Source organism: Stenella coeruleoalba (genome assembly GCF_951394435.1).
Source record: "Stenella coeruleoalba genome assembly, chromosome: 13".
NCBI classification, from domain to species: domain Eukaryota; kingdom Metazoa; phylum Chordata; class Mammalia; order Artiodactyla; family Delphinidae; genus Stenella; species Stenella coeruleoalba.
In genome coordinates, this window is record NC_137159.1 from 30,226,822 (window position 1) to 30,245,908 (window position 19,087).

The 19,087-nt window shown below is 45.1% G+C and overlaps 1 protein-coding gene across 1 annotated transcript in view; it reads left to right on the plus strand.

Annotated features, from left to right (window-relative positions):
• The window catches only part of PAIP2B (poly(A) binding protein interacting protein 2B), a 39,755-nt gene extending 21,592 nt beyond the window's left edge, over positions 1 to 18,163 (plus strand). The window contains exons 2-4 of the mRNA XM_079940603.1: positions 13,437 to 13,585; positions 16,883 to 17,059; positions 18,035 to 18,163. Of these exons, the coding sequence (XP_079796729.1) occupies positions 13,448 to 13,585; positions 16,883 to 17,059; positions 18,035 to 18,091 (372 nt within the window). The 5' untranslated portion in view covers positions 13,437 to 13,447 and the 3' untranslated portion in view covers positions 18,092 to 18,163. The remainder of the gene's footprint in view (positions 1 to 13,436; positions 13,586 to 16,882; positions 17,060 to 18,034) is intronic.
• Positions 18,164 to 19,087: the final 924 nt, after the last annotated feature.

Below are 19,087 nucleotides of genomic sequence, written 5' to 3' on the forward strand. Positions count from 1 at the left end.
TCTTTTTTGCTTAGAGAAGTCCCTTTAACATTTCTTGTAAAGCTGGTTTGGTGGTGCTGAAATCTTTTAGCTTTTGCTTCTCTGTGAAACTTCTGATCTCTCCATCAAATGAAAGCCTTGCCAGGTGGCGTATTCTTGGTTGTAGGTTTTTCCCTTTCATCACTTTAAATATATTGTGCCACTCCTTTCTGGTCTGTAGAGTTTCTGCTGAAAAGTCAGCTGACATCCTTATGGGAGTTCCCTTGTATGTAACTCATTGCTTTTCCCATGCTGCTTTTATTTTTTTTTAATGTATTTTATTTATTTATGGCTGCCTTGGGTCTTTGTTGCTGCGCACAGGCTTTTCTCTGGTTGCAGCAAGTGGGGACTACTCTTCATTGCGATGTGTGGGCTTCTCATTGTGGTGGCTTCTCTTGTGGCATTGTATGTGTTCATTACAGGTATGGTACTTAGGGCCAAGCACCATAAGGACTACAAGAAAAAAAAAAAAAGGTAACACGTGAGGCATATATGATAAGGAGGCACCACAGTCCAGAGCACGAGCTCTGGAATCACACAGGCTTGGTTCAGATCCCAGCTAAGCCACTGCCATCTGTATACGCTGAAGAACAGTCGAAGGTTTAAATGTTTTACCAAATTTCGAAAAAGAAGAAAAAACCTATCTGCCAGGAAGGGACATCGTGGGGTGCGGCATCCAGTCGCGTCAGGGCTCTGCATCCCCTGCTCAGAAACCTTCACCGCCTGGCTCATGGTGATGCTGGCAGCTCAGCAGCCTGGAGAAGGCGCTCCTGTCTCCAGGCCTCTCAGAGAAGCTGGGGAGGTCCCCGGAGGAGGCTGGCCACAGCCTGGCAAGCTCTGGGTGCCTCCTGCACTCAGCTCTGAGCAGGCTCTGGCCTCTGGGCCCCGTTGGGGGGAAGGGCTGGCCGATACATACGCAGGGTTGAGGGGCCTGCAGAGCCGGTGCCCAGGCAGGGTGAGCTCTGGAGGAGAAGGCTTCCACAGTCCTGAACAGTCTCCGCATGGTGGCCCATCCGGTGCCAAACCCCTGCCACCCACAGCGAGAAGTCCCAGCTGCTAGAAAGTCCAGAAGGGGTCGGGCTCTGGGGCCCCGCTTTTTGCCCTTGGGCTGGGTTTCTCCACGGGCTGGACTTGCGTGTGCACCCCCGCCCCACCCCCTGCCCCACCGCCCTTTCTCTGTGACAGGTAAAATGGACATGTCACAGCGCCAGGTTGAGCCATCCAGCGTCCAGTGCGTGCTAGACATCGAGAGGAGTAAGAAGCTAGGGAGAAGCTCTCCGAGTTTCACACTCTATTCTCGGATTGCTTGGCGCACAACCGCTTCTACATGGGCAATTTGTACATTTCGTACCTGGCTCCACCGCCGCTGGCCCCGCTGCGGGCCCCGGTGGGCTGACACCCGCTGGTTTTGCCCTCCCAGGAGGCAGCCATATCTGAGCGGGACCACCCTGCTCCAGTGCCTGCCTTCTGCCCTGGTCGCAGGCTGTCCCACAGGACCGAGTGCCTTTATCGCCTGGCTTTTACATCACACCAAAAAGACAGTATCCCATCCAGCAGGCCAGGTACTCCCGTCTGGGGATTCTTCCCTTGGTGAACTGGAGGGACTCGCCGAAGAAGCCCGTGTTGTCTGCTCATAATTCCATCAGGTTCGGCCACTCAGCCATCAAGATTCCTCCACTGGGGCGCAAATTTACCCTCCTGCATTCACCACCTGAGCAGGTAGTCAAGGTTAGGAAGCCATCCAGATGGCTAGGTACCATCCAGTCACCTTCCACTTCCTTGCCCAAAGGAGAGTAAGGTGAAGGTCCAAGAAGAACCCCGAAGAGGCATGGCAAAGATGGAGGATCACCCAGAGACCAAAGGAGAGGACGATTGGAAGAGGGGCCACTGTAACAATGGGGATATACCATTGACATCTAGGCCCCAGGAGACCAGTGGAGTCCTCACTTCCCTCAAGTGCCATCCTGAGCCTCTGGACCTCCTTCCCAAGCACCCAGAAGACAGCTTGAGTGAGAACGCCCAGATGTCTCCAGTGAACTTCTCCTCAGAAAGCCATGTCATCTGCTCAGATGGAGATCCTGGAAATGTCCTGCCTCCTTGGAAGCCTGAATCCCATGCCATAGTGTTCTCTGCCCCAACCACATGCTGCTCCCTGCTGCTGGAGAGGCCAACAAAAGAAGTGCTGGGTGAAGACCACCGGCCCAACTCACCAGGCTCACTGATGTCTGGGAAGGAGCTGCAGCGTGAAAAATCTTCAGACGTCCCATCAAGAAGCTCCCCTTCCCTGGTATCTACCAGCAGTAGGCCCTGCAAGTGGAAGATTCCCCTGCCGCTTTTTCTGCTGCTGCTGGGGCTGAGGTCTCCCCCGCCAGGGCTGAGGTCACCCCTACCACTGACAAGGGATCAAGGTGAGTGACCCCCTCCTCCTAAGCTTCCGTGCTTAGCTCTTGCCGAAAACCCAGGCACCTTGGAGAAGAACAGTGAGTGTCAGTGCAACAATATCCTGAATAATATAAGGAAGGTCCAGCCACCGTCCCATGAAAAGCAACCCCCGACACCCAGTTTTGTAGATTCTACCCCTTCTCTATTACTAAGCTACTCCTCGTCCAGTCCCTACCATCAATCCCCCTGTTTTAACTGGGCAGCCCATGACTTCTCTTGCAATCCCTTCCACCAGCATGGTCACGGCATCTGGAAGTTTGACCTTCCAGCCTACTGTAGATCCTGATGTCACTGACATGGACACTACTGCCCCTTCCCAAGCTGTCATTTTTATGTCTCTCCCAGGTTTCAGGGTGGAGCAGAGCCACCCTGCAGGGGTACCAGTGTCCATCACCCGACCTGTGCCGATGGTCCCCTGCACCACCTCAATTTTTAACCATCCCTTTGGCCCCCAAACCAACCCTCAGCCCATATTTGGGACCTCTATGGGCAGCAGAGAGCCTGTCTCCCTGGTGCTCCTGTTTTCCCCAGCCCCCCATTTACGGCTTCGGCTCCTGTTTTCCCCAGCCCCTCATTTATGGCTTCGGCCGTTATCGGTGCTTCAGCAGGCAGCACCTCTGACACCAAAACTGTGGACACCACACCTCCTTCTTAGGCTGTCATTTTCCAGTCTGCCCCTGTCTCCAGGCAGAACCAATACGCATTTCACACGGCTGTTCCTATTGCGGAGAACACACCACCCAGTGGTAGCAATGCCTCAGCCCATGCCTTGACTCATTTACCTGCAGCATCGGCCAACAGACAGACCAACACTTCAAGCTTCTCTTGGACCCAGGTCTCCCGTCTCAGGCCACATTTGGGGCCAACGATGGGCAGAGGCCTAACGATTATTTTCTATTGGGAAACCCAGTAAACCCAGCACAAGATAAAGTCCTAACCTCTCCCGCAGCCCAGCCACTGCGAGTCAGCATCATGCAGTCAGCTTTGCCAGCTTCCCTATTCGCCACCACCAGCAGCACGCAGCCGGCCTTTGGCGACAACCCAGGCATTCTCCCCAGGGCTGTATCCATTACTACTGGCTTTGGAGTTGCCACCAGGATGCCCAGTACTGGGGACAGTAGCTCGCTCTTTGCCGATACCACACCGGGCCTACTGTTCATGGGACCTGCAGCCCCTACAGCTGGTGGGAGCCTTGGAGTCAGTGTGTCAGCCCCAGGGCTCGCTCGTTCAGAGGCATCCAGACCACTTAACTTTGGGGCAGGACTAAGTGGGGCACCCAGCACTGCTTCTGTTCCTACTTTGGGCCAGACAACCTGCGATCTACCTGACCACGGCAAGGCTGCTGCAGTAGGAGGGACAGGCACCATCCCAGCATTTGGGAGCATACCTGATTCCACCTTAAATCCAAATACCTGGGGCCTACCTGGGCTGAATACAGGTGGTATGGTGATGGCAGGGGATAACACCATCCGCACGACTGGAGGCCACTTTCCATCACTGCACCCAGGGCCCATCTGGATGTAGAAAACCTACATTTAGAAGTTCCATCCCCAAGGAGAAGAAATCTGTCAAGGGACGTGTCAGTTTCCACCTTCCATCAGAGCACACCACATCTGCTGGAGTTGCAAGCGTGGGTACCACCCGTGGGTTTCAACACACTTCTAGTTCTACCTTATTTCCAAATACAAGGGGCCCACCTGCCCACAGTCCAGGTGGTGGTCGTATAGGAGGGCACAGCATCATGCCCATGATTGGAGGGCCTGGTATTCCTGCTTACAACTGGGGCCCACCTGGCCAATACACAGGTGGTGCGGATGGAGGGAACAACATCTCACGGGTGCCCGGAGGCCCTGTGTATTAACTGCCATCAGACTTGGAACCCATCTGTGCAGAGAACGGGGGGCCATGGGGGACAGCACCACACCTGCTGTGACTGCATGCACTTCTGGTGCCTCATTCATACAAAGCACCTGCCCCCCCCCCAGCCAAAACCCAGGTGGCGCCATGGGGGATAGCACCATCCATATTTAGAGAGGAACCTCTGCTCTCAGAACACTGGGGTCCCCAAGTCAGGACACCCCTCTGACGTAGACGAGCCAGCATTGTGTTTGGAGGCTCCTGGTCAGGGCAGCTGTGCTTGTGCTCATAGGAGTCTGGCAGCCTCATAACCTGCCCAGGGCTTCATAGGAGCCATCAGCTAATTCCTTTCTTCTGTGAAGAAACTCAACAAATAAAGAGCAGATCTTATTCTGCAAACTGTGTAACCATGAATGGACTTTGCCTCACTGGAAAGCGGCTCAGCCCCTTTAGGTGAAACTTAACCTCTTCCTACAGCAAGCCAGAGGACCACACCTCAGGGGTGTGCGTGTGTGTGCGTGCGCGCGCGTGTGTGTGTGTGCGTGCGTGCATGTGTGTGTGTATGTATGTGTGTGTGTGTGTGTGTGTGTGTGTGTGTGTGTGTGTGTGTGTTGGAGGGTGAGGAGCATATGAGCCTACTTCAGAACTACACCAGACTTGAGAAGTTCCAGTTAGGAGAATGGAAGAGAGCTGCCTGTATCATCCACTGTGCCATCCCTGTGGTTTGACTGTTAACTTGGCCACCCAAGCTCCCAGCCAGTTTTCCCTAGACTTGGAACTGGCAGGATGCCCACTGCTGTTTTCAGATGCTTTCTCTCCCCTATGCATTTGCCCCAATGGGCCCTTCTCTTTCCCAGCTTTATGTACATATGTATATATATGTCAATAAAATCTTGTTCGTATTAATCTGCTTCTGTTCATGTGTCTTTACTCACTGACTCAGCTGTAGAGGAAGAACTGACATATGTGAATGTTGATGTGTGAGCCAGACTTAAGGCCCCCAAATTTTGTGTCCCAGTGACTGGGATGTGGAATTAGGCACACGTTATGGCTGCATGTGCTGAGTCCTGAAATCTGTTCTCAGTGTAACGAGTGACAGTCAGGAGGAACTAAGGTCCAGAGGAGGGAGAGATGGGGTGACTCACCCTGCCTTCTCTATATGTCTCTCTGTCCCCTCACCACTCCGACCACACTGGAGGCTAGATAATCCCTGATGTGTGATAAGGAACCACACTTTAAGATTTTAGTTTTTGAAAATGTTTACATGTCTTTCAGGGCATCTTTTTATTCAGTTGAGACTTAGGCTATCTTCATACATTCCCACTCCACCCAGAGAGGATGGATTTGGCATCCAGGTTCATGTGTCTGGAGAAACAAAGGAAGAGTTCATACCTGCTCTGTAATTATTGAAAATTTAAGTTTACCTCAAATTTACCATGCTGCTTAAAATAGCAGAAAAGATCCTCTTTAATAACTGGCTTGGCTCTGAGCTAAACCGCTGAAATATCAAATCACAAGAGTTATAATTGTGCCCAGTTCTGGCTGACCATAGAGTTCTGCTGGGCCTCCACTAGGTTTAATAATGGCAAAATTCCTGAGTCTATGCAGCCTATCTTCCAGTTGGAGGGGAGAACAGAAACCCATGTAAATTATCTAGTAGGTTAGCCAGTAATAAATGCTATGGAGATTAAGCAGTATATGGTGGGTTGAGATTGTGGGCAGAGGGAAGCAAGGCTTTCAACTTAAACGGTAAACAGGATAAGTCTTACTGGGAAGGTGGAATTTGAACAGTCTAGAGGGAGGCAGATGAGTCAGACATCTGAGGGAAAAGCATTCCAGATCATGGGAATAAACTCTGCAAGGCCCAGAGGAAGGATGCCAGTGTCCTCAGGGAAGAGTTAGTAAATAATGTGGCTGGAATAGAGTCAGCAAGTGGGAAGCAGGGAAGGAGGAAAGGAGGACAGAGAAGATGTGTGTTGAATTCCCTGCATCACCATTTATTGATCGTGTGATCACAAACAGTTAATTCAACCTTGAAGTGTTTCAGTGAACTCAGTGCTTTTGCTATGGCCTATTTACCTCTCAAGAGTTTTGGAAGGATAAAATAAGGTAGGGAAGTATCCCTTCCTACCTTCCGATGGCCTAGACTATCAGTTATTCCTTCCTTCTCCTCTATTTGTAGCCTCTCTGTCTCTACTAGACTCTTTCTGTGAACATTTAAACATGTTCTAGACTGTCCAGTCTTTAAAGTTTCCAGGGACCTCTCACCACTCCAGTTCCTGTTCATTCCTATTCCTTTCCTTGGCAGCTGGCCTCCTTGAGAGAGTATCTAATACTTCCTGTCCCTGCAATTTATACCTCATCCATTTGACTTTCTCCCTCATTTCTCTTTATGGATACTGCTTTCATTAAGGTCATCAGAGACCTCCATGGTCCTAAATTCTATGGACACTCTTCAGCCTTCCTTTTGACCTTGCATCAGCCTTCAACACACCTGCCTTACTGGGTGTGTCAGTCCCCTGTGTAACAGATTACCACAAACTGGTGGCTTAAAACAACATAAATTTATTCTCTTGCAGTTCTGGAGCCCAGAAGTCAAAAACCAAGGTGTTGGGAGGGCTGGGCTCTCTCTCTGGAGGCTGTCGGGGAGAATCTGTTCTTTGCCTCTTTAACTTCTGGTGCCTATAGGCATTCCTTGGCTTGTGGCCACATCACTCCAATCTCTGCCTCCCTGGTCACACTGCCACCTTCTCTCTGTCTCAAATCTCCCTCTGCTTTTCTCTTATAAGGACACATCATTGGATTTAGGGCCTACTGGGATAATCCAGAATGATCTACGTATCTCAAGGTCCTTAATTTAGTTGCATCCGCAAAGACCCCTATTCTAAACAATGTAGCCTTCACAGGTTCTAGGGATTAGGATATGAACATATCTTTTGGGGAGCTACCATTCAACTCACTACACGGGGGTTCTGTCCTCCCTTGATTTCTGTGATGGCACACTCTTCTGGTTTCCTTCTCTGTCTCCTTTTCTATACTATCTCCTCCTATAACTGACTTTTTAAAATATTCACACTTGTCAGGTCTGGGTCCTGGACCCTCTTCTCATCTCACTTTGCCCTTTTTCCCTAGGCAATATCTTCTAGTCCCATGACTTCTGTTATCATTTATGTAAGCAACGAGTCCAGATTTCTATATTTAGCCACACCTCACCTACTGATGCATATAAACAACCTACCTGTGTCACCATTTGAGTGTTTCAGAGGCATTACACATTTAATGTGTCCAAAATAGAACTCATCACCCTTTAGACCTCGACTCCCCATCACCACCCAAGAAAAATTTGCCCTTCCCACAGAGTTCCTTAGCTCAGTGGGTAACATTACCACCCACCCAGTTGCTTGTGCTGAAGTTATCCTTGATGTTTCCCTCACCCTGTCTCCCCACATCCAGTTCCTCACCAGAAAAACCTAAAATAGTTTTGGAATCTACCTACTCTCTTCTTACTGCCATTATTTTAGTCCAAGTAGCTACCTCTTTTTTTTTTTTTTTTTTTTTTTCATCTGGTTTAGTGCATTAGCTGCCTTACTGGTCTCCCATTATCCACTCTCAGTCTCTCCAATCCATTTTCCATGTGGCAGCCTGAGTGATCTCAAAATATGAATTCAGTCGTCACTATGCTACTGAGAACACTCTTTAATGTCTTTCATTGCTTTTAGGGATGATATCCAAAATCCTTCATGTAACCTCTGATGTCCTGTATGATCTGGCCCCATCTGCCTCTGCAACCTCATCTCTCTTCCTTGGCAATTCTCCCCCCTGGTTCTCCTTTGACCTTCCAACTATATACATACCTACCTGCTTGTAGTTCCTGAAAGTCCCCTCCTGCCTCTGAGTCTTTGCATATCCTTTACCCTCTCCTCCCTATTGCTAGCTAACTTAAGTTCTTCAGGTATCAATCTAAATGTTGCTTGTTCAGGGAAACCTTTCCGAACCATCCCCCACTCCTGGACTAGATTGGGTCTTCCTGTTGTCTTCTCATACTCGCTTTTACTTCTCCTTTTAATTTAATAGTAATTATTCTTAATTATTTGCTTGTCTCCCGAGCGAGTGTAAATACCAACAGGGAAAGGACTGTGTCCCCTGTCAAAGCAGCAGTCAAGCACAGTGCCAAGGGTAGATAGGCACACAGATATTAGTGAGTGAGTGCATCTAATTACCTGAGCTGCTAAGAAGTAACTGGGAAAAGACAAAACCTGAATCTAGTGGCAGCATGTTTGAAGTAAAATGTAAAATTGTTGTCCATAATGTTTAATTTTTATTAACCAGTATTAACCAGACTGAATGAAATTAACAAAACTGTAGGAAACAGAATAGTAGAGACCAGTTTTTATATCAGCTACTCAATTGACTTTTTCCCAGCAATTGAGTGAAAAGTTCCAAGTGTTCTTGACAGTCAGACTGTTATCCTGGGCACGATCTAGGTTTATACCTTCTGAAAAACTCTCATTTAGGTTTAAAAAAATAGTCAGTTTTTTGTGTGAGCATGTTGTATCTGAAATTTGTGGTTTTTCAAAGTGTTGAACTGATGAAGTATGTATTCTAGAAATATCCTAGATATATTAAAAGCCCTGACGTTCTTCGTGGCTGAGAGCCAAGGCCTCTGTTTCAAGCCAGATATCTTAAACACAAACCCTTGACCATGGTAAAGTGCTAAATCAAATGCTTGGCAGGAGCTCAGCACTCCTGTTTTGACTATGAACAGGGCTACATGCTTTCCCATCTTCAGCCAAATGACAATCGTTATTTTCCATTTTCAGCATGTTTGTCATGTCTATAAGAGGGAAAGTGAGATAGAGGGGGAAGAAGTTTCAAGTAGTTCTTAGATTTCATAATGCAGTATAGACACAGACCAGACACCAACTCCTTTATGTACTGCTGAGGTCTAATGCTTGAAGAACTTCTCAAGTAATGACCTGCTTCAGACTGCACATTTGACTTCTTGATAGATAATTGGAAAGATGTGGCAACTGGTGGTCTGTGTGGCAGAGATAGTTGTCAGTGTTCATTGAATACCTGTGTTAGTTATTTATTACTATATAACAACTTACCCCAAAGATTAGCAGGTTAAAACAACAAACATTTATTATCTCACAGTTCCTGTGGGTCAGGAATCTGGGAACAGCTTAGCTGGGTGCCTCTATCTCCGAGTATCTCATGAAGTTACAGTCAAGCTGTCAACTGGAATGGCTCTCTCATCTGAGGGCTTGACTCGGGAAAGATGAACTTCTAAATTCAATCACATGGTTGTTATAAGATCGAATTCCTTTTCACATGCGCCTCTCTGTAGTGTAGCTGACAACGTAGCAGCTATTCTGATTTGTGATCTGCTTATGTAACCAAGCATTTCCCCCCATCTCTGGACGCTTTGGGGGTATTTTCTTTGTCTCCACTACACTAGAATTTCACAAGGATATGCTTTGGTGTGGGAGGATCAAGTGAAATAATGAACATAAAAAGTCAAAATAAGCTGATTAGAGAAACACTGTGCTGTTGGAGGGCATGCATGATGGATGGTGAGCTGGAGAGGGGCTGGAAACAGAGAATGTTAACATGCAACTTCGGAAGCAGGAAAGTCAGGGAAGTTACAGGCAATGGTGGTATCTTACCTGGTGTCTTCCTCAAGTTGGAAGGCATTCCCCAAGTGTCTTACCTAGGAGTTACCATTCTCCAGCAAAATCTCCCCGTTCCCACCCCACTTCTAAAGTCGAGGGGCACATTAAGCACCAATTCACTGTCACCCAGAAGGCCCACAAACCAGTGTTGTTATTGAACTAACCCAGCAGCCCAGTTTGCTTAACCCCTGAACCAGTACCTTCTTTGGTCTTACTTTAGCACTGTCTGGGTGGTTTTTTACAAGTGAGGTTGGACAGATGATGTGCCTTAAGTTACAGCATAGATATGAAAGTACTTTATAAATTGTTAAAACACTGCACAAATTAAGTTGTTGGATTGCTGCTATTTAGAGAAACCAAACTTCCCAATTGTGTGGAGAACACAGGTGGAATGGTATAAAATACGAATCAATACTGTATAACCGACTGTGGAGAGAACCACTTTCCTAGTACTGACAGTCTCATATCTCAGTGCTTTCAGCTTCTCTAAAGTGTTTGTGTTAAATTGGATAATCCCCATGTTGAGTTTGTGGTAATTTTCCATTCCCTTTCTCATGAAGGTGTATCCTGCAGTTTGTTCTCTGTGCTCTGCCTTGCTCTTGAATTAGCAGGGTTATTCTGTTCTTTCTTCCTCTGTCTTCCCTTTTTCCTTATGGTCATGTGCACTCAGGATTTATTTTTTGGGCAAAGGCAGATGTTTTAGAAAACTGAACTCTGATTCTCTGTGGGTGATTTCCGTAATGTGGGGAAAAATCAGTGTTGGTGGTAAACAACTGCCAAGTGAATCTTTGAAAATACTATATACTGAATGTAATATGCTACCCAGCAAGGTTCAAGACCTTTAAGAGTCTCTGATTTGGGACATCCCTGGTGGCGCAGTGGTTAAGAATCCACCTGCCAATGCAGGGTACACAGGTTTGGTCCCTGGTCTGGGAAGATTCCACATGCTGCAGAGCCACTAAGCCCGTGCGCCACAACTACTGAGCCCACACGCCACAACTACTGAAGCCCGCGTGCCCTAGAGCCCACATGCTGTAACTACTGAGCCCACGCGCCACAACTACTGAAGCCTGCACTCTCTAGGGCCTGCGTGCCGCAACTACTGAGCCTGCATGCTGCAACTACTGAAGCTGGTGCACCTAGAGCCCGTGCTCTGCAACAAGAGAAGCCACTGCAATGAGAAGCCCACGCACCACAAAGAAGAGTAACCCCCCCTGCAGCAACTAGAGAAAGCCCATGCACGGCAACGAAGACCCAACGCAGCCAAAAAGGAAAAAAAGGTCTCTGACTAGGAATACTTACTTATGCAGTTGCCCTGGCATTTAGAGCAGACTTAATTCTATCATTGTTATGCTGCAAATGGAAGTGGTGAAAGTCAAGAGCTGGTTTCCTCCCTTTTATAGCCTTATGGAATTATTATTCTGGAGCAGTATTTGGAATAATCATTGATTTCGTTTGTCTCTATCTGAAATATGTTAAACTGATATATTTCATACTAGGTGCCCTATTTAAACCAACAGTGAATTAAATGGGTTCTGTCTTAAATTCTTTTTGAGCTATCACTGAGTTGTTTTTCCATCTAGTCTTATTACTCTTCACAATTCTACTTTGTCTTTTAAGAAGATGAGATTTTCTAATGTTCATAACAGGTTAGAAAATTGCAAAAATTTTAAAGGGGAGTAAGCAGTAATTTTTTTTAGTGTACCCAGAAGCAGAGAAGGACTTTTTCATGAGTGTTGCCAAGATAGAAATGAGTGAGGAAATAATTTGTTAAAACTTAAAAATGCCCCAGGGTTGGTTGGGAGGGGATTGAGTTGAGACTGGAAGGAGACAGGCTGGAAAGGGAAAGTTGCCCAAACACCATGATCCACAGTAGATATGGAGTTCCTAATGCTGAGGTAGGTTACAAAATACAGAAACCTACATCTTGTGTTTCATGAGTTTATAATTGGAAAGAGAAAAATTAAACATATGAAACAGAACAATTAAGTAGTATTAACACCATGCTCATTACATACAAGAGCTTAGGGGAGGTGGTATAGAGTGAGTAAAGACTGCAGTGGTTTTTAAAGAGTCGTTAAGATTTAAATAAAGTACAGAAAAAAGACATATTTCAGATGATAGTGAACACATCAAAATGGATTTGGAAGCCAAAGTAAACAATTTTTTAAAATATGTACGCATTTGAAAAGCCATAGACAGACACTCACACAAACTGCAGACAAAAATTAAAGCCAGTAAAAACTGCCACCAAAAAATTAATCGAAAAATAATTTTTATTTATAAATTAGTTTATGAGAAATAAAAATTATGACAAATGTAATAAAAATTCTTACAAAAGTTAAGGAAACGATATATATACCCTGAGAGAAAAATGGGTGAAGTACTTTAGCAGAAAAATTACAATATAAGAAATATAAATGGCTAGTAAGCTTATCTCAAAATACTTAGCCTCAGTAAAAATCAAAGAAATGTAAATGTAAACAATAACTTGCGAGTTTTCTTGTATGAAATTGGCAATAGTTTAAAAAATAATAATACTCATGAGTGCAGAGAAACAGCATTTACATAATACCAGTGGGAATTTAAATTCTTATGGCAGCATGGCAATAGATCAAGAGCCTTAAAAAAAACAAACCTTCTTTCCTATACAGCAGTTCTATTTCTAGGAGTTCTCCTAAGGAAATCATTAGAAAAAATGAACACAGGAAGTTCATCCAACCTTTATAACACAGAAATACAGGATATACACCAAACGACAGTGTGGCTGTATTAACATAGAAATAAGAAAAAGAAAATGATGGCGCATCATGCTGTTACTGTACGAATGGATCCTTGGAGAAGGGTTGTGTGTATATGTACACACGTAGGGGAGGTCAGGAAGCTTATATCCACCACATTGTTAAACATTTTTAACTCTGGATGGTTAGACGACTGGTGACCTTAACTTTTCTCCTTTTTGCTTTTCAATACAATTAACATGTATTATTTTTGAAATATGTTTTAAAGAAAAACACATCTTAAGAATCAGAATAAGGGGCAGTTGTTTACAGTGTTTATTAAGAATGCATTTTCTCTACCTAGTTAAATGTTAATAAGGAAGCTGTGTGATCTTGGTTACGTTCTAGAACCTACAGAAATTTGGCTTGAAAAAATACTCCCCACCCTCGGCTCCCAACCCACTTGCCTAGAAAGGCTAACTGAGCCTAGATGTTTTTTTCTTTTAACTCTTAAAGCGTCGTACATCTGTATAGTTGGTAAGAGGATATGGCTAGTTTTGTAACAGTTATAGACTAGCAGTTTCTATTCATCTATAGTTAATAACTTTGATTTAGAACTTCAAAAGCATCTGGAAGAATCTTTTCATTTCCTTGATCCTTTTATCCTTTTTATCCTTTTTTTTGCTTTTTGGATCATTTTATCCTTTCTTTTGCTCCTGTTTAGGTTCTATCATAATGAATGGATCCAGTGTGGCGAATACTTCACCCAATATAAAATCCAAAGAGGACCAAGGGTTAAATGGGCATGATGAGAAGGAAAACCCATTTGCAGAGTACATGTGGATGGAGAATGAAGAGGATTTCAACAGGCAGGTAAAGAAGTGAAAGGTTAATGAGATGTGTAATTCAACAGCTATAGTATTTTACCGTCAGTCTGTTACAAGAGAAATGGGTTCATTGGCTTTAGAACAACTTGAAACTATGTAGAAGCCTGGTCTGGGCTGACCAAGAAGCAACTTCAGCTGCTGAGACCAGATTGAAGATACTTTGGAGGATGATATTGAAATGTTTCTACCATGCTAATTAAAAGAGGATCAAATACCGTGGTGTTCTGGTGTAGACTTCTGGGAAACAGCAGCTGTGTGCAGACAGGCCAGCTTGGCATGCCACACATAGGAACTCAGAGACTGGCAGAATGCAATTCTGAGATAGGGAGTGTATTAGGTGGGGGAAGGCTAGACTGCTTCCACAAAGATCCAGCAGTAATTCATGGTCTTATATCTCTGTGGCCTTAACAGCCCAAGGTAAGCATTCCAGGTAGACAGGTGACTCTTCAACTACACGGTGCCCTCCATGATGTTGCTCTGCCACGCCCAGGGCATTTTATCAGATGCAGGATAACTGGAAGTCAAGCCACAAGGAAAGGCAGAGAGCCAAATGTCAAAGCAAAGGTCTCTTTTTAACCAAGTGATGCCAAAATGCTCACATCCCTTCTGGGGACATGACATGATTAATAGTTACATGGCCATATCCAGCATGAGAGACAGGAAATGTGATTTTAACTGAATAGCCTGGTGCTTTGGGGAGAAGGAAACAAGTTTAGGGGGGCAGCCAGGAGTTACCACCCCATGTGGCCCATTGTGGTATGATCTGTGTGAATAGTACATAGACCATGCTTCCTGTCACACCTCTGGGCCCAGGTAACTATTTTTGTGGGTTGTGCCTGTGAATAAGGGTAGATTTAATAAGTTATGCTCTTGGGGAGAGGAAGGGCACATCTTGAGCAGTCATGTTAAATCTTGTAGCTTGGAAATATTTTCTAGTTGTTATTTTAAGTACTTGATATTTAAAAAAAGAAAAGTGTGGCTAATTGTAATGTTGAAATAGTATGTTTAAGTCTTGCTACCAGTGACTTTTCCTTTGAATTCATGAGGTTAACTGTATTGGCTGGCTTGGGTGATTATTTTTGCTTGACCGGCCCTCCGGTGGTGGCTCAAGTGAACTGTGAATCTGTTACCAGGCTTCCTGCAGGAAAGTCATGGCCAAACAAGAAGCGGGAAGCCTGTTAAAATCACACTTAATCTCCAGAGTGAAGCATACTCTTTATTAAGAGTTAACAGTGTCTGCAAAAAAGTGTAAAATATCCTAGCTATATATTGCTTTAGATTAAGACAGTCTTTAAGAAACATGCAGTTGGGGACTTCCTAGTGGTACAGTGGTTACTAATCCGCCTGCCATTGCAAGGGACACAGGTTTGAGCCCCGGTCTGGGAAGATCCCTCATGCTGCAGAGCAGCTAAGCCTGTCTGCCACAACTACTGAACCTGCGCTCTAGAGCCCGTGAGCCACAACTACTGAAGCCCGTGTACCTAGAGTCCATGCTCCACAACAAGAGCCACCGCAATGAGAAGCCCGCACTTCACAATGAAGAGTAGCCCCACTCACCTCAACTAGAGAAAGCCCGTGCGCAGCAACGAAAACCCAACTCAGCCAAAAATAAAAAATATATATATATATATATGGAATTTAAGAAAAAAAAATGTCATGAAGACACTAGGGGTAAGACAGGAATAAAGACACAGACCTACTGGAGAACGGACTTGAGGATATGGGGAGGGGGAAGGGTGAGCTGTGACAAAGCGAGCAAGAGAGAGAGAGAGAGAGAGAGAGAGAGAGAGAGAGATGGACAGATGGACATATATACCCTACCAAAGGTAAGGTAGATAGCTAGTGGGAAGCAGCCGCATAGCATAGGGAGATCAGCTCAGTGCTTTGTGACCACCTCGAGGGGTGGGCTAGGGAGGGTGGGAGGGAGGGAGATGCAAGAGGGGAGAGATATGGGAACATATGTATATGTATAACTGATTCACTTTGTTATAAAGCAGAAACTAACACACCATTGTAAAGCAATTATACCCCAATAAAGATATTTTAAAAATGTATATATATATATTAATTAATTAATTTAAAAAAAGAAATATGCAGTTGTGTAAATACTCATATTATTTCTTCTTGTTTTGAAAGTATACTACATTGATGACATCATTTTCTATTGCTATGCAAAAAAGTGTTCTTTATATCTTTCTAAGGTTATGAAAGTATTTTTTCTCATGTAGGGGCCTCAATACCAGAAAAGTGGGCCAGAAGCTGGGAGTTGGTTTTGATTTAATCTCCACTATCCAGGTAGTGGTCTAGTTACATAGTTCCTGTACCCTTTTCATATCTGAAAGATGGGGAATTTAAGAAGAATCGCTTCTCAACAAGATTGAGAAAAGAATTTCAAGCTTTAAAATGATTTTCTGTAAGTGCCATATGAGTGGAAAATATCTGTATCACATATTAGAAGATCTGTGAATACCTGGAATTTCTGCTATTTTGACTATTTCCTCAGCCTTATTTTTGATGGAATTTGGTTGAAAAATTAAAAATTATATTTTCTCTAGCCTGTCATTAGAAGCATCATAATTCTTAGTAGATCTCATACAAGATCATTCTTTTTTTTAATTAATTAATATTTATTTTTGGCTGCGTTGGGTCTTCGTTGCTGCGCGCGGGCTTTCTCTAGTTGGCGGTGAGCGGGGGCTACTCTTCGTTGCGGTGTGCGGGCTTCTCACTGTGGTGGCTTCCCTTGTTGCAGAGCACGGGCTCTGGGCACATGGGCTTCAATAATGGTGGCCCACTTAGAAGTTGTGGCTTAGTAGTTGTGGCGCACGGGCTTAGTTGCTCCGTGGCATGTGGGATCTTCCCGGACCAGGGCTCGAACCCGTGACACCTGAATTGGCAGGTGGATTCTTAACCACTGTGCCACCAGGGAAGTCCACAAGATCATTCTTTTTTTTTTTTTTTTTTTTTTTTTTTGCGGTACGCGGGCCTCTCACTGTTGTGGCCTCTCCCGTTGCGGAGCACAGGCTCCGGACGCGCAGGCTCAGCGGCCATGGCTCACGGGCCCAGCCGCTCCACGGCATGTGGGATCTTCCCGGACCGGGACACGAACCCGTGTCCCCTGCATCAGCAGGCGGACTCTCAACCACTGCGCCACCAGGGAAGCCCCCCCACAAGATCATTCTTAACTGCATAGTAACAACCTCTGAAAGAAAGAGGTAGAGAAAAAACTGGAAGGTGTGAGTCCCACTGGGACAGTACGTCTGAGCTCTTCCCCTTTGCTTGCTAGGTGGAAGAGGAGCTGCAGGAGCAAGAATTCTTGGACCGCTGCTTCCAGGAGATGCTGGATGAGGAAGACCAGGACTGGTTTATTCCATCGCGAGACCTTCCTCAGGCCATGGGACAGTTGCAACAACAGTTAAATGGACTGTCAGTCAGTGATGGTCATGATTCTGAAGATATTTTGGTAAGAGCATATGTAGTTCCACATGTGACATAGTGAAAAGAATGTAGGATTTAGAGTCACAGACTCTCTTTTTGGCCCTACAACCTTGGGCAAGCCCTGGAGCCCTCTGAGCCGCTGATTCTTCACTCATCGCCTGGGCATTAATAAGGGGGTGCGTTGAAGATGCACTGCACCTCTTAAAGCACTGTGCAAATGTGATGGTTGCAGCATCACCAACTTTCATTTTCTCCCATGGGCTTTTCAAAGCAGAACTGGGAATAAGGATAAAAATTTGAACATGGAAGAGGTTTGGTTTCAAATTATCATTTGCTGCTGTCCTTTTCTTTTGCTATCCCTCAAATCTGTATTTATAATTTTGAATGATGCTGTTATAAAAATTGCCTGTTCACTTTGGAAGGAATATACTCTTAAGAGACCATCTTCCACTTATAATTAGAAGCCCAGATAAATTAATTCCTTGCATTCCATGTTGGCCTAATGTCAGAATTCTGTAAGTGATATTGTTCTCACACAACTCACTTTCTGAATGATTGTGCCCTGCAGTTTGATGAGGTTTTAGATATTCACAAGAGAGTAGATAACCAGAGAGTACAGAAAGATGAAAAAAAAAAAAATAGGGATTGTGGTAACCAAACTACTTTGATGGAGTACTCTGATTTTCATCAAGTTAAGGTACTAATAAATTGAAAAAGTATTTTTGGAGTCAAATTTAAATGAAATTTAAATGAAAGCATCATGAAGGAAACAGGAGTCTAAAGTAGGAAGGAGAAAATGAGGTTAGCAGGGCTTAGTACATCAGAACATTGAGAGCAGCCCAGCAAGAAACAACTCAACAACAGCTTGAGTTGCAAGGAATTCTATTTTTTCTCTCCTTGAGGCTGAGAGGAAGGTACTGGTAATAACGGAAGCAAGGAGAAAATACATTTTAAAGTACAGCTTGCCTTGGCATTTATTATCTCTTGGTTCTTATTTCAGAGCAAAAGTAACCTGAACCCGGATGCCAAGGAATTTATTCCAGGAGTGAAGTACTGAGCTGACAGAAAGCTTTGAGGAGAACTTGGACGTCCCCACATCTGGGGACGACGCTGCACAAAAAGGCGGAGCTGAAGAGGGGGGCGGGACGGGCAAGGGGTGCACAGCGGGGAAAGGGGACAGTGGTTTAACTCGACACTGTGATTGGAGTCACTAATGTGCTCAGTCTTTCTCTACAAGCCTCTGAGTATTTCCCTTTTGTTCTACTGACTTTCATTTGGAGCAATTTCCTATTATTATTAGCTTTTTGATTTAGGGAAATTGCAATTCCCGCCCCCCCCCATCAGGAATGTTCTGCTGTATGTGTTTAAACAAAATAAGCTGACCAAGAAAATCTGGGTGTTTAAGAATGCCCTTCCCGCTCTGCTGTATACTTACCAAGGGCAGTGAACACCTGGAGCACTACTTACTCAGTCTGTTAAGCTGGATGGGAAGAGGGATGAGTGGAAGAAGCAGGTATTGTAAACCAGAATGCACAGCTCCGTGATCCCTGGGAGTTTCCTGTGATGAGCTGGGCTTACCAGTGGCCTGCTGAGCCCATGTCTCCCTGCCTGAACCCCATTCAAGGAAACACAGGCTTAAAGTACTGGAAACCAACAGGAGCAACTTTCATCAGCCATCTGGTTGATGAAAGTTGTAAAGCAGGAGAGGACTGGGATGGTGATTGTCACCTGAGCCGTTCAGTTACTGTTGGCCTACTCTTAAGCCTCTGTTTACAGCTACCATCAGACTCAAAATTTACAAGGTAAAAGCACTAGAGTGGATTTGCCATTTCGTCTCATGGTGTCTAGTCCCCTGTCTCCCCTCCACCCCAACCCTACTCTGTTTTTGAGAAAAGGTAATGTTACCAAAGGTGTACGAGAGGCATGCGGTGCTGGCCATCAGCGTCAGCCTGGAGAAGTCATCCTTGAATCCTCTTAGTTATGTCTTAAATTTATTTTGACAGTTTTTTTCCAGCCCCATGAGGACTTGGTCCACCTGGTACCTTACTTTCCT